Genomic DNA, 22,061 nt, shown 5'->3' with positions numbered 1-22,061 from the left:
AGGATTCATTCACATTCACATTACATACAGAATGCACTTTATCACGCATAGATAATAAATAAAGATCATTGTAAAGGACAACATCACCAATACAATTATTATCAAACCATAGTTCACATTTGCCATTGGCAAAATGACAACCAAAACCATCTGTGTCTAAGCGTGATACACTGATCAAGTTTCTTTGAAGCGAATGAACAAATAAAACATCTTTTAATACAAGCATGAAACCATTAACTAGCTCGATGGAGACATCGCCAACAGCTTCAACATCTGCTTGTACTCCGTTCGCGACTTTAATGTGTCTTTCGCTTCTTTGCGTAGTCCTTGTCGAACGGAATCCCTGTAAAGAATTTGCAACATGAACAGTTGCACCAGAATCAATCCACCAAGTAGATTTAGAAAACTTTAAATACAGGGATTCATTAACAAATGAAATTACATTCTCACCATTCTTTGCCATTATCATCTTTAAATAAGCGGGACAATCTGCTTTGCGATGCCCCTTGTCAAAACAGTGGAAGCACTCATCTTGAGCTGGAGTGCGCTGTTGCTGATACTTCTGTGGCATAGGGGCTTTGTCTTTAGCTTTAGAGGAAGAAGCAGCTTGGAAAGGCCTTTTCTTGTTATTATGCACAAAATTGACAGACCCACCATTCTGTTTCTTGAGTCTATCTTCCTCTTGTGCACACATTGCAATTGCCTTTTCCATGTTCCACTTCTCTGGCTATGAGTTATAGTTTACAACGAACGTTGCAAACTCTTTTGGCAGAGAGGCGAACACCAGGTGCACCATAAACTCTTCTTTGAGATCCAAGTCCATTGGTTTGAGCTTGGAGTTCAAAGCACACATCCCCATGATATGATCTCTTATCGTACCGGCATTGCCATAGTACCTTTTTGTGATCAACTGCTCTATGATCTGTGTAGAATAAGTCTTTGAAGAACTAGTAAAGTGATTCTTTATCTTTGCAAGGTACTCAGTAGCTGAATCACACTCTCCAATTGAACCCAAAATGTTAGGATCAATTGTGTTCTTTATAACTGCCACACATTTCTTGTTGGCGTTATTCCACTTTGTCTTTTCGAGATCATAAGCCATCTTTAAGGGAGCATAGTCCCTTTGCTTTTTCTACCACTCAGCATCAGTGTCAGATTCCCCTCTCACTGGAGCCGGTGGCTCAGTGGGCTTTGGAGTGGTGATCATCTCATCCACCTCTCCACAGACGAAAGCAAGATCAACCTTCTTGATCCATTCGCCATAGTTGTCTCCTTTTAGAGTCGGAATGTGACTGATGAATCCCATCAAGTTCATCCCCGCTGAAAATTTCAAAAAATAGTGAGAACATAATAACAATAATTGCATGTAAAATTCCAACGTTGGTCAAAATAGAACATACAACTGTTTATGCAATTAAATCTATATCACCGTTGGGCAGAAATAGAAATAAATGCACAAAAACTATGAAATTACAGTATTGTAATTAACAACGTTGGTCAGAAAATTATCAATACCATAATCCTTAAAATAAGCTTTTAACCATGCTCTTAAACTTTAATTGTCTCGTTGGTTCGAATTAAAATATAAAAGCAACTATATAATCTTAGCAGCGGAAACATGTAGGAATTTCTATTTCCAGAAGCAAAACTATAAACTTTTATCTCTAAACAATAAACACGTTGGTGCGAAATTGAATAGAGATCAAACTATAATCAAAACTATTCAAAAAAACTATTGAAATTGCTTCTGGAAAAATAGAAAAAAAAACAATAAACTAAGCACTGTTCAGGCGGCCCAGAAGCGAAACGGCCCGCGGCCTGCTCGGGCACTTTTCCTTGGGCCCGAGGCCCGACAGCCAATGCGCTGTGCAGCGGGGGCCCACCAACCATTAAGGGTTGGGCGCCCCCGATCAGGACGCGGATTAAGACCCCTAATAGACCGTTGGGTCTATTAGGAAGGAGATCAATCCAACAGATACTCCAACGATATGTGCTGCAAATAAAACGCACATATAGCAGGGCTCGTGCAGATCCTCGTCGCTCTTGTGTACGCGCACTGCAGGACTGTCTGCGAGCAAGACAAGAGTTGGAGCAAACTGGCTAGCATGGCCGGGTCGCTGCTTCTGCCCCTGGTGGGCAGGGTGGCCGGCAAGGCCGCCGACGTCGTGGTCGAGGGCGTCACCCGCATGTGGGGCGTCGACGGCGAGCGCGGCAAGCTGGAGCGCCAGCTGCTGGCGGTGCAGTCGCTGCTGGTCGACGCGGAGGCGCAGAGCGAGACCAAGCCCGCCATCAAGAGGTGGATGGAGGACCTCCGGGCCGTCGCCTACAAGGCGGAGGACGTCCTCGACGGCTTCGAGTACGAGGCGCTGCGCCGGCAGGCCCAGGCCGGCGCCGGCAGCAGCAGCATCTCCACCTCCCGCAAGGTAATCGGCTACCTCGACGTCCGGGGCAACCCTCTCCTGTTCCGCCTCAGAGCGAGCTGGGAGCTCAGGGCCGTGCTGGGCAGGATCAATGGTCTTGTCAAGGAGATGAACACGTTCGGGTTGGTGGAGCGCAAGGAGCCCCCCCAGCAGGTCGCGTACCGGCAGACGCACTCGGCGCTCGACGGCTCCGCGGAGATCGTCGGGAGGGAGGGCGACATGGAGGAGGTGGTCGAGCTGCTGCTCGGCCAACGAGACGAGCACACGGTGCAGGTGCTGCCCGTCGTCGGGATGGGGGGTCTGGGGAAGACGACGCTCGCCAAGATGGTGTACAACGACCTCAGGGTTCAGAAGCACTTCGAGCTGAGGATGTGGCACTGCGTGTCGCAGGAGAACCTCGACGCCTGTTCCATTGTGAAATCCATCGTCGAGTTGGCTACGGGAGGGAGATGCGACCTGCCCGACACCGTCGAGCTGCTGCAGGGGCATCTGCAGCAGGTCATTGGCCGGAGAAGGTACCTGCTGATCCTCGATGATGTGTGGAACGAGGTGCAGCCAAAGTGGGAGGAAGACCTGAAGCCACTGCTGTGTTCTTCGATGTTTGGATCGGGAAGCATCATACTTGTCACCAGCAGAAGCCAAAAGGTGGCCTCTATAATGGGCACCCTTCCACCCTACGAGCTGTCATGTCTGAGCGAGGGCGATTCGTGGAAGCTATTCTCAATGAAAGCTTTCAGTAAGGGCGTGCAAGAACAAGCCGAGTTAGCCGCAACTGGTAGGCGTATCGTCGACAAATGCAAGGGGCTTCCTCTTGCTCTGAAGATAATGGGTGGCTTGATGAGCTCAAAGCAGCAGGCTCGAGACTGGGAGACCATTGCGGACAGCAACTTGGGTCGTACCAATAGTGGCAAAGATGAAATCATATCCATACTCAAATTGAGCTACAGGCAGCTGACATCTGAAATGAAGCAGTGCTTCGCTTTCTGCGCGGTCTTCCCCAAGGGCCATGAGATGGATAAGGATATACTGATCCAACTGTGGACAGCAAACGGATTCATTCAGGAGGATGGAACAGATGATTTGGAGCAGAGAGGCGAATTCATCTTCGATAATCTGGTTTGGAGGTCCTTTCTCCAGCATGTGAAGATAGTGAAGGCGTCCCGTTATTCGCATGGCTCAAAGCAAGAGTCAGAGGGGTGTAAAATGCATGACCTGATGCATGACCTAGCAAAAGATGTTGCAAAGGAGAGCAACATCTTTCAGTACTCAAGAGAAACCAGGGGATTACTCATCAAAGGCACAATACCTTTCAGAACTCTGCTGATGCCATCAATGTCATACCAGGGACTTAATGGAGTCAAAGCTGGGATCGTTAAGAGCGCTGTGTTGTTATTGCTATGATCCTTCAATTATCTCTAGCAACTTCACTAATACGGTACGTTTACGGTATCTTGATCTTTCTTGGTCCAGCATTGTTAGACTGCCAAGTTCAGTATGCACGCTTTATCACTTGGAATCATTGAAGCTAAATAACTGCTCCATGCTACGGTATTTACCCGAAGGTGTGACAAGTATGAAGAAGCTCAGACATATTAATCTTTTGGAATGTGGTCGTTTGGAACGAATGCCTTTGAACCTTAGCTTACTGCACAACCTTCGCACATTGACAACATTTGTTGTGGACACCAAAGATGGTTGTGGGATTGAGGAGCTCCAAGACATGCGACAACTTAGCAACAGGTTGGAACTATATAATCTGAGTAAAGTGAAGAGTGGGTCCAATGCAAATCTCCATGAAAAACAGAATCTAACTGAACTCTCGTTGTTTTGGGGCCGTAAAGTAAGTGATATTCCTACATATGATGAGGTCAACAATGAGGTAGAAGTACTAGAATCTCTTGAACCTTATGGCGGTCTCAAAATTTTAGAAGTTTATGGTTATGGTGGCCATGAAGTATCACGATGGATGAGAGACCCTCAGATGTTTCAATACTTGAGAGAACTTATCGTTTCCAACTGCCCAAGGTGCAAGGATCTACCAATAGTATGGTTGTCATCTTCTCTTGAACATTTGTCTTTGTCCAACATGGTCAGCCTGACCACGATATGCCATAACATCGATGTAGAGGCTGAAGGATGCAATAACTCTTTGCTCATTTTCCCGAAGTTAAAGAGGATGGAGTTATCTTATTTGCCAGAGCTAGAGAGATGGGCAGGAAACAGTTCAGGTGAGCTGAATGGCTCCATTGTTTTTCCCCAGCTTGAAGAGCTCATAATCTACGATTGCAATAAACTTTCAACTCTTCCAGAGAGCCCAGTTCTCACACATCTAGTATGCATTGGTTACACTGAAGATCGCCTAGTTTCTATGAACATGCCCTTGTACTCTTGGCCATCGCTTACTAGCTTGAAAGTTGGTTTGCTGGCAAACATGGTGTTCCCTCCGGAGGACCAGCAAATCCAAAGCCCAAGACCTTTTTAGACCCTTCGAAGTTTGGAGGTGAAAAGTGACTATGGCTTCATATCAACATTCAGTTTGCCAGCACATCTAGACTGCTTTACTGTTGTAGAAGAATTGGTTATCTCAAATTGCTCCAACATTGTGCGCTGGCCACTGGTGGAGCTCCGGTGCTTGGCTCGACTTCGATCTCTGCACATTTCACACTGCACCAACCTAGGGCAGGAGGTCTTGGAGGGTTCATCATCCGAGGAAAACCTTCCTCTGCTCCAGCTTGAAAGGTTATCGATACAATTTTGCGACATCTTGACGAGGATCCCCATCTTGCCTACGTCTCTCGAGCAGCTAGACATTTCGCACTGCAGAAGTGTGGTGGCGCTGCCTTCGGACCTTGGAAATCTGGCAAAGCTGAAGGAGCTCTATTTGCTAGGCTGCCATCAGCTCCGAGCACTGCCTGATGGGATGGATGGCCTCACATCCCTTGAGGCACTGACGATCAGAGAATGCCCAAAGGTTCAGAAATTCCCGGAGGGTCTGCTCCAGCGGATCCCAACCCTGAAGACCTTGACAATTGGGGGCTGCCCCGACCTGCAAAAACAGTGCAGACAAGGTGGAGAGTATCTTGACTTGGTCTCTTCTATTCCTCATACATCAATTAAATCAACAAAACCAATAAAAAACGATAGATACATGCCTCACCTGTCGGGGATAATGTACAAGGGCATGCCTTTTAATTAGAATCATAAGTTAGTACATACAAGAACATAGGAGGCAGCCAAACCATTTTTTTTTTGTTTGACCATTTTGATTCGTTTTATTCCAAATCTGTATCGGGAGTAATCAGCTTGGATAGCTAGAAGGCTAGAGAGGGTTGTAATAGTCGGTTTGAGTGCTTAGGAGGCTCCGTGTTTGTAATCTCAAGAATGTTTTTCATCTCCTTTCTTAATACAAAGATATGCGGTTCTCCTGCATATTCGAGAAAAAAAACAAATGTCAAAATCATTCATGAGATTCAGATATGTATTTTCTTAGCCTTTTGTACACATTTTGAAACTACTAGGATGAGCAGATGAAACCTTCCGCCATATAGTACAGCCATCTTAAGAATTCGTCCTCACCTTTGTGTTCTCGCTGGCGAGGACCGAGGATTCACTCGCTCTTATCAAAAAATCGTGTGCCGAGGCATGCTCGCAAAAAAAAGGACTGAGGGTGTGTTTAGTTCATTTTGCAAAAAGATGTAAAGATGTAAAGATGGCATTTGAAGTATTAAATGAAGTCTATTTGCAAAAATTTTTGCATAGATGGGTTGTAAATCGCGAGACGAATCTAATGATGCTAATTATTCCATGTTTAATTAATAATTAGCGGATGGTTACTGTAGTATCACTGTTGCAAATCATGGATTAAGTAGGCTCATTAGATTCGTCTCGCGATTTACAGTCCATCCATGCAAAAAGTTTTGTAAATAGACTTCATTTAGTGCTTCAAATTAGCAAGATTCCGTTTCACTTTAATGCGTTTACGGCTTTTTTGCGTTTACATGTAAGGAACTAAACAGGGCCTGAGGATCCAAGAGAGGAGCAGAAAACTCGTTTTGCTTCTCCGTCATCCAGACAAAGAATTCCATTTCGAACGATGTTACAAGGATAGCAGCTCCTCGCACCATACAACGGCCCTCGACCTCCTAATTCCGTTTCACCTTGGATTTAAACCATGGCATTGGCAATTGCAGCAACGTTTGGGACCGCCTGATGAGTTTTTGCTAAACATCTTACTATTACTAAACATCTCCTTTCTTAAGGTCTTGCATGTGGATGATGACAGCATTTTTTTTATATATTTTCTGCATGCATGTAAAGGGATCAACACAGAATTGTCTAAACAGTCAAAAGCTCACTATTAAATGGGCCCAAACCGCCAAATGACAGATGATTTAGCCCACGCACGCTGCCGCCCCCTGTTAGTGATGGTTTGCGTATCGTCACCATCAGTGTGCTCTTTCTGTCAGGCATGTGTGTCTCCGGTCTGCTGCTGTGGAACTGCTAATAGAATAGCTAATCCCCTCCTAATTAGCTGAAATCCAGTTATTCACCTAGCTGCCCTGCTAATCTCAGGTACGGAATCTCTAGGGGTAAAATTTTTGAAAGGGAATCTTACTATTTCGGAGTGCTAAATATAATTTATTTGTAAAACTTTTTGCACGAATAGATTATAAATAGTGAGACGAATCTAATAAGACTAATTAATTCATAACTACTTCATAATTAGTGGATGGTTACTGTAGCATCATTGTTGCAAATCATAGATTAAGTAGGCTCATTATATTCCTCTCGCGATTTACAACCTATTCGTGTAAAAAAATTTATAAATAGATTTTATTTAATACTCCATGTATGTGTCCAAACATTCGATTCGATGTGATGCTTTTGGGTCTAAAATTTTGGGATCTAAAAACAGGCTAAGTTTTCAGCGGAATTTAGCACATGCGCATGGACGGCAGGATTCAATCAACTCAATTCTGTTCCATTCCACCGTACGTTGACATTTATCGATCATCCAAATATGAATTGGCTAGAGATGAAGAGAGGGAGAGGAGAGTAGGAGACTCTGAGCATCGCCAACAGATTACTAGTTCATACATGCTAGTCATAATACGGGAATTAAATCGTTTTACTCTTGCACTATTTATTACATAGATCATTTTGCTTGCACTGTTACACCACGGCGATGCAGATTATTCAGGTACCAGAGCTGGTAATCAGTGGCGCAGCGAAGGGTTGACGACATGGCCTGCGAACACCACCACGCCACTGACATCCTCCATGAGGAAGAAGGCGAAGGGGTGATCCGCCACGAAGTACACAGGGCGACCGACAGGCATGCCAAAACCCACCGCCATCACCACGGTGCCGGCGGCGGCGACGGTGCCGCTCTCGTCGATCTTGACGACGCACTGGTGGGCCACGGACGTCACGGCCAGCGGCGGCGCCGGCGGGCTCACCATCTCCGAGAACGACTCGTCGGAGAAGCGGAACGGAAGGTCCAGCCCCAGGCACCGCAGCACCGGCGATGCCTCCACCCTCAGCGACACCTCGAACTTGGGGATCTTGAGCTCCCCCACCATCACGGACTCCTTAGGCACGACCGAGCTGCGCAGGAGCTCGCCGGCGCCGGCGCCGAGCGCCCGCGCCATGGCCGGCAGCCCGTCGCGGTCGTCGGGGAGGTAGATGTACGTGGCGAACTCCTGTTCCCCGTCTGTTGATCTTTGCTTCTTAGATGCCAGATAGGGAGTATGAACAGTAAAAAAGATAACAATGAAATGAAAGTAGATGTTGAACTCTCCAATAATGTTAGGAAATTTAACCCTCTACACTGTAGAGTGAGGGGGCTATTTATACTCCTAGCCCTCGGCCAGGTCTTCTTAAATTGCCCCCTCCCAACTCATTTACAGCTCACTCTTAGCCGGTTCCTGAGTAAAATTACATGGTGAGAGGTTTACAAATCCGACCTTCTTACGTATTCGGGAGGTGTACAAATCCGACATTTTCACATATTCACGTTTTACCCACATGTCTACAACCGACGAAGGTTACAACAACCTTCGGGTACCTCCGGGAGTTTGAGCCATAAAGGCTCCATCATCGAGCAATCAGCCGTCATCTTCGCTCCCGGTGGTGATCTCTTTCCCCAAACGTCTTGGCCTTCGAGTTTATGCTTCCGGGTAGCCGTTTGTCACCTTCGTCTCCCGAAGGTGGTCACCGAATGTCTTGCTCTTAGAATTTTTGCTTCCGAGCGGCGGTTTGTTTCCTTCGCCTACCGAAGGTGATCACCGAAGGTCTTGGTCTTTAAGCTTGCGCTTCTGAGTGACCCTTTGTCACCTTCGGGTACGCTTACCCTCCTCTCGTTGGAGCACTGCAAAAGAGTTAGGGAGCATTTCCGAGGGTGGGAGCTTGACCCGGAGGTCCAATCCCCAACAGTAGCCCCTTGAGGGCGAGGTCCGAAGCCGACGGTCCGAACCCTTGTTAATGAGGAAGATTGCGTACAACCTTCGGGAAGCTCCCGAGGAAAAACGTCTCCCGAACCGTCGGCTGCAACGGTCGGTTTCTGTTGTATACGTGTCATGCTCTGATTGCGCCGCTTGGGCTGCCGTCTCCTCGATTTTACCGCTGGAACGGTTCCTTTTCACCGCCTATATAAGCGGAGGAGGGGGGTAAAACCTGTGCCCTCTCGAGCTTTGCTTTCCTTCGTCACTTTTTTGCTATAAAGCGCCTTGTCCGAAGGTTCTGGTTTCGTGCGAGGTTTAGCTGCTCATTTTCTTCGGTGTAAGTATTTTTGCGGCTCATGGCTCGCACTAAATAAACAGCGAGGTTGATCGAAGGTTCGTTTGAGCCTTTGTTTCTAATTTGACTTTGTTTTTTTTAGATATGGCATTCATTAAAAGGGCGGTTCTTCGTGCAGACTCAAGGCCAGCTTCCGAAGAAGAGGTTGGTGGTTCGCAGCCGTCTCAGCAGCAACAGCAATCCAGCGAGAGTCTTTCGGCGGTGTCCGTGGATGTGTCGGAACTGATGGCTCCGGAGAAACGTAAGACTGTGCTTTTCGAGCCATCTGTCGTATCTCAGAGCATGATAGACTTCTACATTACGAAGGGCTATTTTGCCGAGGTGGTTTGTCGTCCTCCGGGGGCAGAATTGATTCCTGTACCGGAGACCGGTGAGGTTGTGGTCTTTAAGGATTTTTTTACTGCGGGACTTAGACTTCCGATGGATCCAATTGTTCCGAAGCTTTTGGAGCCATTCAACGCGAAGCTACACCATTTTACCCCAAACGGGATTGTTGCAATGGCCAAATTTCTGTGGGTGGTGCGGAGCTTCGGAGGTGAAGTGTCTGTCGATGCCTTTTGCAGACTTTTTCAGCTGAACTGCCAGCCTCGTAAGGTTTATGTAAATGATGATGCTGAGCTGAGCGAGGTTCAGAACGGCTGCTGCACCTTCGTTGCTCGTAAGCTGAACAAAAGGACTGGCTTGTTGAAGGTTATGCTCTCGACAGCTTACAGGAACAAGTGGGAGGGGAACTGGTTGTGATACTGGTTTTACGCGAAGATTGGCTTCCCTGACCCCGAAGGTTCTAGCGAGGAGAGGTATCTTCTGGCTTCGGACATTGAGATGTTTGATCACGTTTATCAGCCTGCCTTCAGCAAACGTGGGCCAGGTTTCAAATCGTGTCTGGAAGTCTTCATGACGGCTTGTCAAGTTTGTGGTGGCAGGGATGCTGTCGAGGAATTTCTGGCTGCCAAGGTTTGGCCATTGGCTGCTGGCTGGTCTCCGTCGCGGTTCGAGCGCAAGCGTTTTATTGGTTTGAAGTATGATGTGACTTCTCCGGTTTTTGGGCTTCGGAGGCCCGAAGGTGCCAGTGACGAAGTTATTTTTGATGAGCTGGAGCGTCGGGCTGCGGAGATACTGGGGCCATGGAACAAAAAGGAGTACCGTTCTTTGGTGGAGGTTTGCGGAGGGAACCTTCGGTTGAACCGGTGCCTAGCTGAGATGGGCGTAGCTTACGAGCCTCGGCCGGTTCCGGCGAACGCCGTTCCAAGAATGACGCCGCTGGGGAACGTAGGTTCGGAGGTTCCTGAGACGAAGTCCAGAGGTAAGGCAAAGGTGGATGAGGCGGGGAGCTCCGGGGCTCATGGTACGCGGGGGCGCGGCCGTGGTCGGAAACCTTCGAGCACGAAGGTTTCAGTTGCGAGGGCTGAGAGCGCTAAGAGGAAGGCGCAAGATGAGGAGGTTTCTTCGGGCGACAGTGGTACGCCCTCATTCATGGAAGAGCTCATGGGGACGGTGGGCGGGGAGATTGTAGTTCCCAAAGGGAGGCTTTTTAGATCCCGTTATGATCTTAGCGATGAGTACGGGACCATGCTTTTCGGTTCCGGCCGTCGGGTTGAGGTGGCGAAAGCGTTGATTAATCTTCATTGTTCATCCGAAGGTACGACGAAATGCCGGAGGATTCAAAGCCTCGTCAAGACTGGGGCCAAGCCTGCGGACCTTCCGAAGCCGCCCGTGACGAAGGGGACTGCCTTGACGGCTGATGTCCTGAAGGACTCGGCTCCGGCGCCAAAGGATGTGCAGTCTGTTCTTGTGTTGAACATCGAGGAGGGGGAGATCTTGGTGGGTGAGACGCTGATGGCGCTCAGAGGTGGAGAGGCTCGGGGCGGTTCCTCTGCTCCACCTTCGGACAAAGAGGTGGAGGCTTTGGAGGGGATGGCCTTCGACGAGTCTGGTAAGTTTTACTTACTTGGCTTTTCCTCTCCCGAAGGTTTTTTCACTTATGTTATTTTTTGCAGCTGTTTCGTCATCAATGCAGCAGCTCTTGGCCGTGATGCACGGGCCTGGCGCGACTGGGATTCTCCCTCCTGAGAAAGGTGTGGGGTCTTGTTTTATTTTTGGCTTTTGATCAATTTTTTGTGTTCCGGAAGTTGATTTTGTTTTTTATTCAGGGTTTAATGCGGCGGTGGCAGAGGCGTCTACCTCTGACGCTGCTTTCATTGTTGCTGAGCTGAGCAAGAAGCTTGCCCATGCCAGCCGTGCTTTGATGCAGAAGGCCAAAGCGGACGCGGACCTTCGGGTGGCGAGTGCCACCGAGAGACTTGGTTTGGCTGACAAGCTCCGGTAGGCTGAGGCAGAAATTCTCGTTTTGAAGGACGAGAACCAGCAACTGAAGGCCAGGTGTTCGAGGCTAGAGTCTGCTGCTTCGGATAACGAGAAGGTCCTGGAGAGCCTTCGTAGGACCGTGGAGGGGGATGCGAATGAGAAGGCTGCTCTTAAGAGTAGGATTACCGAGCTGGAGTGGGTTCAGGCTAAAATGTCTGAACTCGAGCGGGTCTTGCCCGAGGTTGCCAGATGAGCCGATGGGGTGTACCAAGAGTACAAGAAGGCTCTTGCTGCCCTTGGAGCGGAGCCTTTGCCCTTGCCTGAGCCGGTCGAAGGTCCCCAAGTTTTCTTCCTGCTTTTGGACTGGTTGCTATCGGAGTTCGAGGGCCTTGGTGAGGTGATGAGTATTGCAAATTACAATGCGGCCTCTGTCTCCTTCGAGGGGCTTGTTGGAAATCTTCTTCGTGCCGGTGCAGTTGACCTTGCCTGACTCGATGGTTTTCAGTACGTACCCTACGAGGGCTTGGCAGCGGAGGTGGGAAGAATTCAAGAGGTGAAGGCTATGTTTTTTGAGCGGTTCTGGGAAACTTCTGGCAAAGTTGCCGTTCGGACTCTGGCGGCCGCAGCTGCTGAGGTAGGGTTGTTTCCAGCAACCTTTTTTTTTCTTTTGTTTGTTTTTAATTGATTTCATCTATTTGGTGCAGGAGGTGTCTCCTGATCGGCCTTCGGAGGACAATCGAATGTCCGAGGATCGGAGGTCTCCTTCGGGGAATGTTGCTGCTGGTTCTTCCGGGGCTCAGGTGTAGAGATTGGTTTGTAGTTTACTTTGGTAGTTTTCTGGCACTTTGGTCTGTAAATATTGCCATGGTGCAGGATGTGAACACTGCTATGGTATTGATGACCTGGGAGGCTTTTAGCCTTGCTCGTCCTGGATGCAGCATTGCGGAATATTTGATCTGGTCCGGTAGAAATTCATTGTAGCATGTTTTGCCCCTTTGTCTGAATGTGACTTTCGCGATTGCCTTTGTAATGTCTTTTATTGCGTATCCTTCGGGTTTCCTTTTTGAGTGCATCCTTCGAGGTGCTGTGATGTGCATCCTTCGAGGTGCCTTGTTATGTGCATCCTTCGTGGTGCCGTGCGTTGCGTATCCTTCGAGTTGCCGTGCATTGCGCATCCTTCGAGGTGCCTTGTTGTGTGATGTGTTAGGCATATTTGCACCCGAAGTTTGCAGAGTTGTACTGTTGTAGGGCTCTTAGAGAAAAACGTCTCCCCCCAGCCTTCGCTTTTTCTTGCCGAAGGACCTTTTTAGATGTAATTTGTTTTTATCCGGGGCGACGCTCGTTAGGGTGGTTCTTGAAAAAAACATCTTCCCCCCTTCCTAATGAGTCGTTGCCCGGAGTTATTTTTTGCTGAAGTGTTTGTTGTTTCGATATAAGGTTTGTTTGCCGACGAGGCAATGCGCGGAAACTTTGTTTTTTGTGAAAAACATCTCCCCCCTTTCTTTCGCGCTGTTGTCCTCGAAGGTCTTAGTTCTTTTTGTTTTGGATAAATCGAATGATGGGTGCCGAAGGTTCTTATGGAAAAAACGTCCCCCCCACCTTTCTGGCATCCATCTTTTGTTTTTTCCGAGGTGGCATGTTGGTCTTCGCTTTGCACTTATTGTGCCTTTTTGTTGTTTGTTTTTGGTTCGTGTCCTTTGAAAGGTCCATTGGAGTTTTTGCTCTTTTTTAGCATTTTTGCCGAAGGTTTTTTATTTTGGACCTTTTGAAAGGTCGAAGCCCCTTGGCGTTTTTGCACTAGTTGTGTGATTGTGCCGAAGGTTTTTTGGTTCGGACCTTTTGAAGGGTCGAAGCCCCTTGGCGTTTTCTCAATTGTTGTGTGTTTGCGCCGAATGTTTTTTGGTTCGGGCCTTTTGAAAGGTCGAAGCCCCTTGGCGTTTTTGCACTTGTTGTGCGTTTGTGCCGATGGTTTTTTTGGTTCGGACCTTTTTAAAGGTCGAAGCCCCTTGGCGTTTTTGCACTTGTTGTGCGTTTGTGCCGAAGGTTTTTTTGTTCGGACCTTTTTAAAGGTCAAAGTCCCTTTGCGTTTTTGCACTTGTTGTGCGTTTGTGCCGAAGGTTTTTTGTTTCAGACCTTTTTAAAGGTCGAAGCCCCTTGGCTTTTTTGCACTTGTTGTGCGTTGTGCCGAAGGTTTTTTGGTTCGGACCTTTTTAAAGGTCGAAGCCCCTTGGCGTTTTTGCACTTGTTGTGCATTTTTGCCGAAGGTTTTTGTTTCGGACCTTTTTAAAGGTCGAAGCCCCTTGGCGTTTTTGCACTTGTTGTGCGTTGTGCCGAAGGTTTTTTGGTTCGGACCTTTTTAATGGTCGAAGCCCCTTGGCGTTTTTTGCTCTTGTTGTGCATTTGTTTTGATAAGTATGCAAAGTTTGCGGATTCTGCATACTTTGCTAACTTACTGTTTTGTTTAGCATGCGGATGCTTGCCGAAGCTTGCCATTTTGACTGCTTAGGCAAGAGTGACACTGTTTGGGGAAAATTTATTGTATTGAGATTGTTTACACTGGGTCCGTCTCGTCAAAAACCTCACCTCCTGTGCGGAGTTTCCCCTTGTGAGGAAAAGAGTACGGCCCGTTTACAATGTAAGAAATAACTGAAAATAGATGCGAAGGTCCGCGATCGCTTATAGCTTCGCGATGCGTCCTTTTTACAAGTTTAAATGTAGTACTTTTTGAGGTTGTCAGCATTCCAAGGATGCTGTAGCTCATTGCCTTCGGCGTCGGACAAGTGATATGACCATGGCCTGTTGCTTTTGATTACTAGGAATGGTCCTTCCCACTTGGGTTGAAGTTTGCTGGATGTTTCGGCATTTGGCTTCCTTTTTAGGACCCAGTCTCCGACTGCGATGTCCTTTTTCACGATTTTCTTGTCTCTCCACTTCGTGGTTTCTTGTTGATACTTTTCTAGATTTTTCGAAGCTTGTAGGATGTCTAGCTCTATGAGGTCTTTCTCCTCCGAGGTTGTGCACTCAACTTGATGGGTCACCCTTAGGCTTCGATTCTTAAGCTCCTCTGGTGTCATTGCTTCGGCACCATATAGTAGCCTGAATGGGTGAACTTGGTGGTTCTTGATTCTGAGGTGTTGTGGGACCAGATGGCCTTCGGGAGTTCATCTGCCCATTTTTCCTTTTTCTGATCAAACAGTCACTTCTTGATGCTGCCGAAGACGATGCCATTGGCCCTTTTCGACAGCCCTGTTGGACTGTGGGTGGTACACCGAAGCAAAGATTACCTTCGTGCCCAGACTGTAACAGAATTCTCTGAAGAGCTGTGAATCAAACTGTTTACCGTTATCGACGGTGATCTCCCTTGGGACCCCGAACCTGCAGACGATGTTCTGCCAAAAGAATTTTCTGATTGTTTCCGAAGTGATGTTGATGAGTGGCTTGGCTTCGATCCACTTTGTAAAGTACTCAACAGCAACTGCTGCGTACTTGTAATTGCCCTGAGCTGTGGGCAGGGGGCCCACTAGATCAATTCCCCATCTTTGAAGAGGCCAGGTCGGGGGTATCAGCTGAATTGGCTCTGAAGGATTTGAGGACTTCGGGCCCATCATCTGGCATGCTTGGCATGTTTTCACTATGTGCTGGGCGTCCTTCAGGGCTGTTGGCCAGAAGAATACTTGCCTGAAGGCTTTGGAGACAAGTTGTCTGAAGCCAATGTGGGATCCGCAAAACCCGGAGTGAATTTCCTTGAGGAGCTCGATTCCTTCGGTTGTCGAGATGCACTTTAACCATGGGATGGTTACACCTGACTTGAACAATTCTACCTCGGAGATAACGTAGCCCCTCGCTCTTTGGAACATTTTCTTCTCTTCTTTCTCATTTGGCGGCTCGATGTTTCCCCGAAGGTACTTCATTATAGGTGTTCTCCAGTCTTCGGCTGAGATGACTGAGACTTGTTTTTCTCTCTTCGGCTTGACCGAAGGTTCTGAGATTTCTTCGAAAAATACATCCGATGGTAACTGCTCCTTTTCTTGATGCTGCATTTGCCAGTTTGTCTGCTTCGTCGTTCATGTGCCTCGGGATATGAACGATGTCGAAGCCTTTGAAATATTTCTCCATGGATCTTACTGCATCAAGGTACTCGATAAGCTCTGGTTTTCTTGCCTCCGAGTCCTTTTCGATGTGGTCTCTGACGACCTTCGAGTCTGTTTTGACTATGAAATTCTAACGGCCAAGGGCTTTCATTTTCTGAAGGCCCAGGAGCAATGCTTCGTACTCGGTTGTGTTGTTGGTAGATAATTCTAGGTTGCCGAAGGTTAGTCGTGCAGCGTATCTTGTTTTTGCTCCTGAAGGAGACTCTATGATTGCGGCGATGCCCGCTCCGTCGTTGCACCAGGCCCCATCGCAGTGCATGATCCAGGTTTCATTCGAAGGTTCCTCCTTGAAGGTTGGGGATGTCCAATCGGCAATGAACTATGCTAGTACTTGTGATTTGATGGATGTTCTTCTTTTGAAGTCTATGTAGAACTCCGATAGTTCCGAAGCCCATTTGGCAATTCTGACTGAGGCCTCTCTGTTGCTGAACAGGTCATCCGCCCTGTGAGCTTCTGTACATCCCTGATGGACTTGGGCTCCTCCATCTTCCAGAGAGTTTTTACTTTGTCAGGATTTGCTTCGATGCCTTTGGTGGACACGAGGCATCATAGCACCTTTCCTTTGTGAACTCCAAAGATGCACTTGTTGGGGTTCAAGGACAGCCCTGTTTTTCTTAGGCTTGCGAAGGTTTCGGCCAGGTCTGCCACATGGTTACTTCTTATTGAGCTGGTTACTACAATATCATCAATGTAAGCCAGGACATTTCTTCTGAGTTGGTGCTCCAGGACCACCGAAGACATTCTTGAAAAAGACTGTCCTGCATTTTTCAATCCTTCTGGCATCCTCACGAAGCAGTAGGTGCCGAAGGGCGTTATGAAGCTTATTTTTTCTTCGTCTTCTTTCCTCATCCAGATCTGATGGTATCCGGAGAAACAATCCAGCAGAGACATAAGTTGACTGTTTGCTGCGTCATCAACGACTCTGTCGATTCTTGGCAGCGGGAAGTCATCCTTCGGGCAGGCTTTATTGAGGTCAGTGAAATCGATGCACATGCGCCATTTTCCATTCTTCTTTTTGACTGGCACGGTGTTTGCCAGCCATATTGGGTACTTGACTTCTCTAATGACATTTGCATCTAGCAGTCTCTAGACTTCGGCCTTGACTGCTGCGACTTTTTCATCTGCCATTTTGCGAAGCTTTTGCTTCTTCGGCTTGATGTTTGGGTTAATGTCCAGGCGATGCTCGATGATGTCTCTGCTGACTCCCCGGAGGTCGCTGGTGGACCATGCAAAAACATCATGATTCTTGCGGAGGAACTCGAGAAGTTCTTTCTCCTCTTCGGGCTCTAGGGTTGCATTGATAGTCACCATTTTGTCGGGGAGGTGTACATCGAGGGGGACCTTCTTGATTTCACAGTCTTCTTCGAAGGTTGCTTTCTCGCTGTCCCTTTGCTGCTCTTCGAAGGTAACGGGCTTGGATTCGGTCCGAAGATTGTGCACATTTTTCTGTCCTGGGGTGTATCCCCGCTCAATGCCCCGCGCAAGTTGCTGGTCCCCGCGAACGGTGATGACTCCTGCGGGGGCTGGCATTTTCATGCACAAGTATAGTTGGTGGACGATAGTTTCGAACTTGTTGATTGTTCCTCTTCCTAAGATTGCACGGTATGGGTACGGCATTTCTACTACATCGAAGGTGATGTGTTCTGTTTTTGCGTTGGCCGTGTCTCCGAAGGACACGGGGAGTGACAGTTTGCCGATTGCGTTCACTCTCTTCCCTCCGAATCCCATTAAAGGGATTTCCGAAGGCTGAAGCAGGCTTCGGTCGATACCCATCTTATCGAAGGTATCGGAGAAGATGATGTCTGCAGAACTGCCAGTGTCAACTAGTATTTTGCCAATCCTCCAGCCCTGAATGTTTGCCTCGATGACAAGAGCATCTGTGTGTGGGTAGCTGATGAGGTTGACATCTTCGGAGAAGGTGATCGGAGAGTGTGACCACTGGGTTCTCTTGGTTGGACCTTCGGAGACGATGCAATGGACTTGCCTGAAGTAGTCCCTGCGCTGCCTCTTGTTTTTGAAGTCCAGGGTGGAACCTCCGGAGATGGGTATGATCGTGCCGAAGGATGGTAGTGCCGCGGGTTGGCTATTTGTGGTTTGGTTTTCTTGTTTTTGTGGGTGAGCTGGGGGTGGTGGTAGCTGCTCCTGAGTGGGTTGAGCTTGGGTTGTTGGTTGAATGGTTTGCGTTTGAGGGTTTGGCTGTGGCTGCCAATTGTGATTATAGTTGTAGTTAAACATGGGTGGGCGGTATACTTGTGTAAATGGTGGTGGAGCGAACGAAGGTTGCGTGTACTGTATTTGTTGAGGTGGTTGGGTCTGCGGCCATGTAGTGTGCCCAACTAGCTTGGCTTTTTTCTCGGCCTCCATTCTGTCGAGGGTCTTCTTCTTCTCCGGGCACTGGTTTGTTCTGTGGTCAGAGTCGGACCCATGGAAGTGACAGAAGAATTTATTGGGGTCACGCGAAAGTCCACGACCTCGGCCCCTTCCTCTGCCGCGACCTCTGCCCCGTGCCCTGGACGAGGGTTGCTTGTCGTTTGAGCGTTGGGGTTCCGACTCTTGTGGTGCCATGAAGGGATCGAAGGTTATCTGATCCTCATCTTCATGCGAAGGTTCCAGAGGTAAGATGAGCTAGTGGGCTGGCTGCTTTTCTTGCTGCCATGTTTGTTGGTTGTATTTCTCTGCCTAATGCATGTTTCTTCTTTGCTCGACCCTTCTGCGGTGGTCGGCGTTTGACTTCGCATACTTTTCTGCTTCTGAATAAAGCTCCTCTAGAGTTCTCGGAGGTTCTCTTATGAGGTGGGAAGCAAGTTGGCCAGGCAGGAGACCCTCGATGCATTTCTCTATCGCATCTTTTTCTGGGAAGTTTGGGATTTGAGCCTTCTTTTGGACGAACCTCCGGAAGTAGTCATAGAGAGGCTCACGGTCATGCTGGGGGCATTTGAAGTCTTTTACAGTGTTGGCGTCGAGCCTTCTGAAGCCTTGGAAGTCCTGTAGGAGCCTTCCTTTTAGCTGATACCAATTGTTGATTGATTGCGGAGGCAAGTACGAGTACCAGTTGGCCACAGAACCTTCGCAGGCCATGACGAAGGACTTGGCCATGGTGGAGTCGTCACCTCCGGCCGAAGCGATGGTTGCTTCGTAGGCCATGAGGAACTGAGTTGGATCTGTTGTGGCGTTGTACTTGGGGAGCTGTGTTGGCTTGTAGCCGAGCGGCCATGAAGTTCGCTGCAAAGCGACTGAGAGTGGCGAGGTCGGGTCAAATGGGAGGTTGACCGGCAGTGGACTTTGGTTCTCATTATGGGCGAAGGCTGTCTGGAGGATGACACAGTTTTCTTGCTGGGAGGAACCTTCGGGCATTTCTTGGTATGCCCTCTGCAAGCTCTCAACTTCTGGCTCCATCTCTGCTAGCCTGCGCCTGGCCTTGGCTAGCTTGTTTGCTTGGTCCAGTGCCCTCTTTTTGGTGGCAAGCTGGGCTTCGATGTTCTTTTTCATCATTTCAAGGGCTTTTAGCTTGAGTGCTGCTTCTGTGAGTTGATGAGCTTCGGTGTTTTCTGTGTTATCGATCAGGTCTCCATGAGCAGCAGATTCGTTGGTGATGTCTTCCATTTGTGGGTTGGCTCCTTCGTGCTGCGGTTGAGGGCCGTCGAGGATGCGGCCAGGTTCAGTGGAGGTGCTTGTGGTGTCGGCGGTGGCTTTCTTCTTCGCTGGGGCCATCGAGGGTTGTCTTACGTGCTGGAACGGTGGGCGCCGTTGTTGGGATCTTTGCTTCTTAGATGCCCAGACAGGGAGCATGAACAGTAAGAAAGATGACAATGAAAGTAGATGTCGAACTCTCCAATAATGTTAGGAAATTCAACCCTCTACACTGTGGAGTGAGGGGGCTATTTATACCCCTAGCCCTCGGCCAGGTCTTCCTAAATTGCCCCCTCCTAACTCATTTACAGCTCATTCTTAGCCGGTTCCTGGGTAAAATTATATGGTGAGAGGTTTACAAATCCGACCTTATCACGTATTCAGGAGGTGTACAAATCCGACCTTCTCACATATTCACGTTTTACCCACATGTCTACAACCGACGAAGGTTACAACAACCTTCGGGTACCTCCGGGAGTTTGAGCCATGAAGCCTCCATCATCGAGCAATCAGCCGTCATCTTCGCTCCCGGTGGTGATCTCTTTCCCCGAAGGTCTTGGCCTTCGAGTTTATGCTTCCGGGTAGCCATTTGTCACCTTCGTCTCCCGAAAGTGGTCACCGAAGGTCTTGCTCTTAGACTTTTTGCTTCCGAGCGGCGGTTTGTTTCCTTCGCCTACCGAAGGTGATCACCGAAGGTCTTGGTCTTTAAGCTTGCGCTTCTGAGTGACCCTTCGTCACCTTCGGGTACGCTTACCCTCCTCTCGTTGGAGCCCTGCAAAAGAGTTAGGGAGCATTTCCGAGGGTGGAAGCTTGACCCGGAGGTCCAATCGCCAACACCGTCACCGCCGCCGCAGTAGGGCATGCGCAGGACCTTGAAGCAGGGGTGGACGCCGACCTGCATGAACTTCCCTGCGGCGCTCATGAACAGCACGCGGACAACGGCGCCGTGCTCCGGCGAGGCGATGTAGAACGGGCCTTCCTCGGTGGAGTCCGGGAGGAAGGGTGTGACCCAGTAGCCGTGGAAAAAGACGGAGTTGGCGAGGACGAGCGGCGTCGCCGCCGTGAGGGCGCCGTCGCCGAACTCGGGCTCGTTCCCGACGATGTCCTTGACAAGGCCGCCGGTGTTGCGCTTGAACCACGCGTTGATATCCTCCGCCGCAGTGGTGGGGTTGTCCTTGAAGCTCGCCGACCGCGCCTCGGCCTTGTAGACGGCGGCGGCGGTGTCGGCGAAGTCTGGGCGGAGGCGCAGCGAGGCGTCGGCCCAGACGGCCGTGGCGCACCGGACCTTTGCTGGACTGAGGCGGAATAGGGCGTCGTCCCAGACGGCGGTGGCGCACCGGACCTTCGACGCGAGCTCGGCGTGCGCCGTGGCGCCTGCGGGGCCGAGGAAGGCGACGATCTGGTCGCGCGTGGCGCCCGAGGCGCCGGCGGCGAGGAGGGAGAGCACGGCGTGGAAGGAGATCGGCGAGATGGCGAGGTTGGCGGTGGGCATTCCCTTGTCGAGGCTTCCGAGGTGGCGGAGGAGGAGCATGCAGAGCGCCGCCTGGTCCCTCACGGCGTCGGCGTTGGCGTGGCCCGCCATTGACTCGTCTCTGACCGGTCGCGACTAGGAGGGGAATGGAGATGCTAGCAGTGGGAGTCTCGCAGATCAGGAGAGTGTAGGATTCTTAGGTGGGTTAAATACTAAAACTACACGTAATTTGGGAACCTTAACCTATAAGCAAATGATTTTTTTCTTCAAAAAAAAATAAGCAAATGATTTTTTGCTACATACCAAAACTGTCCTGCCTGGGTTGAACATGAAACCTAACTTCACAAGTAAAGAATGTTTTGGTTAAAATACCAAAACTGTCTAACTTGTACTGCTGGCTAAATTCCAAAACTGCCACTAAAGCTAAGCGCCAAAACTGCAATGCCTTGTTTGCAAGACCTTAACTCTTAAGCAAGATAATTTCGGGATCCAAACTTTAATGCCAAAACTGACTGGAGAGTAGTTTGTCTAGTAGAGGATTGGGTTTTTTTTTGGTGGGTTGAAATATACTAAAACTACTACAACCATGACATATATCATATTTTCTTCTTTTAAGAAACCTTAACTCATAAGTAAACAATTCTTTTTGGTACACCCGAAAATTGCTCCACATTGTTTTGCAGGCTAAATTTTAAAAATTCTACTAAACTTTTGTGAAACTTTACTCACTTGTAAGGATTCTTTTGGCTACATGCTAAAATTATCTCTCATGAGTCCTGATATACTTCATAAAAAACAGAGTCATGATAATCACACCGGCTAAGTGAATGCTAAAACTACATAAATAGGTGTAAGAATTTTCTTATAGGGTTCTTATATGACGGGGAGCTTGCCCGCCCTGCTCACGTCCCGGGGCCGCTAGTAGCCCCGCCTCACCGACAGGGAGAGGACATAAGAGTAAAAAAATTGAGAAGAAATATGGGTGTTCACAGGCGGGTTTGAAGAACAAAATTGTCTTTTCCATCCACATTTAACAGTATATATGGGATGAAAATTTGGATGAAATGGCATTGAGGGGACAAATCAAAACCTCTATGACACTAAAGGATATGATATTGAAGGGATAAATCAAAACTTCTATGGCACTAAAGGATTTAAAAAAAATTTGTGGCATACAAGGAATCCATCTAAATTTATATAGCAAGGAATTGAATCTAAATCTATTGGCTTGACAGACGCTTCCGGTCCGGATCTTGTGGAGCCTGGCCCTCAATGGCGCCAGCAGCA

General features: G+C 48.6%; 3 protein-coding genes across 3 annotated transcripts; 2 read left to right on the top strand and 1 right to left on the bottom strand.

Annotated features, from left to right (window-relative positions):
• Nucleotides 1-1,990: 1,990 nt before the first annotated feature.
• LOC120680303 (disease resistance protein RGA2-like) lies at nucleotides 1,991-3,954 on the top strand. The gene has a single exon (XM_039961915.1). The coding sequence runs from the start codon at nucleotides 2,106-2,108 to the stop codon at nucleotides 3,819-3,821; it is 1,716 nt and encodes a 571-aa protein (XP_039817849.1). The 5' UTR covers nucleotides 1,991-2,105; the 3' UTR covers nucleotides 3,822-3,954.
• Nucleotides 3,955-4,382: 428 nt separating this feature from the next.
• Nucleotides 4,383-5,849, top strand: LOC120678253 (probable disease resistance protein RPP1). The gene is made up of 2 exons (XM_039959394.1): nucleotides 4,383-4,445; nucleotides 4,903-5,849. Exons 1-2 carry the CDS (start codon nucleotides 4,383-4,385, stop codon nucleotides 5,614-5,616), a joined length of 777 nt encoding a protein of 258 aa, XP_039815328.1. The 3' UTR covers nucleotides 5,617-5,849.
• Nucleotides 5,850-7,606: 1,757 nt separating this feature from the next.
• LOC120678252 (serpin-Z1-like) lies at nucleotides 7,607-20,885 on the bottom strand. The gene is made up of 2 exons (XM_039959393.1): nucleotides 20,141-20,885; nucleotides 7,607-8,133 (listed from the first exon to the last, which is right to left on the bottom strand). Exons 1-2 carry the CDS (start codon nucleotides 20,883-20,885, stop codon nucleotides 7,637-7,639), a joined length of 1,242 nt encoding a protein of 413 aa, XP_039815327.1. The 3' UTR covers nucleotides 7,607-7,636.
• Nucleotides 20,886-22,061: the final 1,176 nt, after the last annotated feature.

The sequence above is a fragment of the Panicum virgatum genome, chromosome 6N, assembly GCF_016808335.1.
Source record: "Panicum virgatum strain AP13 chromosome 6N, P.virgatum_v5, whole genome shotgun sequence".
Lineage (NCBI taxonomy): Eukaryota > Viridiplantae > Streptophyta > Magnoliopsida > Poales > Poaceae > Panicum > Panicum virgatum.
The sequence above is the reverse complement of the archived record's forward strand: the minus strand, read 5'-3'. Positions and strand labels throughout refer to the sequence as shown.

Excerpts from the sequence above, each read along its gene's own strand:
- LOC120680303 (XM_039961915.1), top strand. The coding sequence starts at position 2,106 with ATGGCCGGGTCGCTGCTTCTGCCCCTGGTGGGCAGGGTGGCCGGCAAG.
- LOC120678253 (XM_039959394.1), top strand. The coding sequence starts at position 4,383 with ATGGATGAGAGACCCTCAGATGTTTCAATACTTGAGAGAACTTATCGT. Across the intron at positions 4,446-4,902 it reads ATCGTTTCCAACTGCCCAAG|ACCCTTCGAAGTTTGGAGGT; the intron begins GTGCAAGGATCT and ends AGACCTTTTTAG.
- LOC120678252 (XM_039959393.1), bottom strand. The coding sequence starts at position 20,885 with ATGGCGGGCCACGCCAACGCCGACGCCGTGAGGGACCAGGCGGCGCTC. Across the intron at positions 8,134-20,140 it reads CTACTGCGGCGGCGGTGACG|ACGGGGAACAGGAGTTCGCC; the intron begins GTGTTGGCGATT and ends AAAGATCAACAG.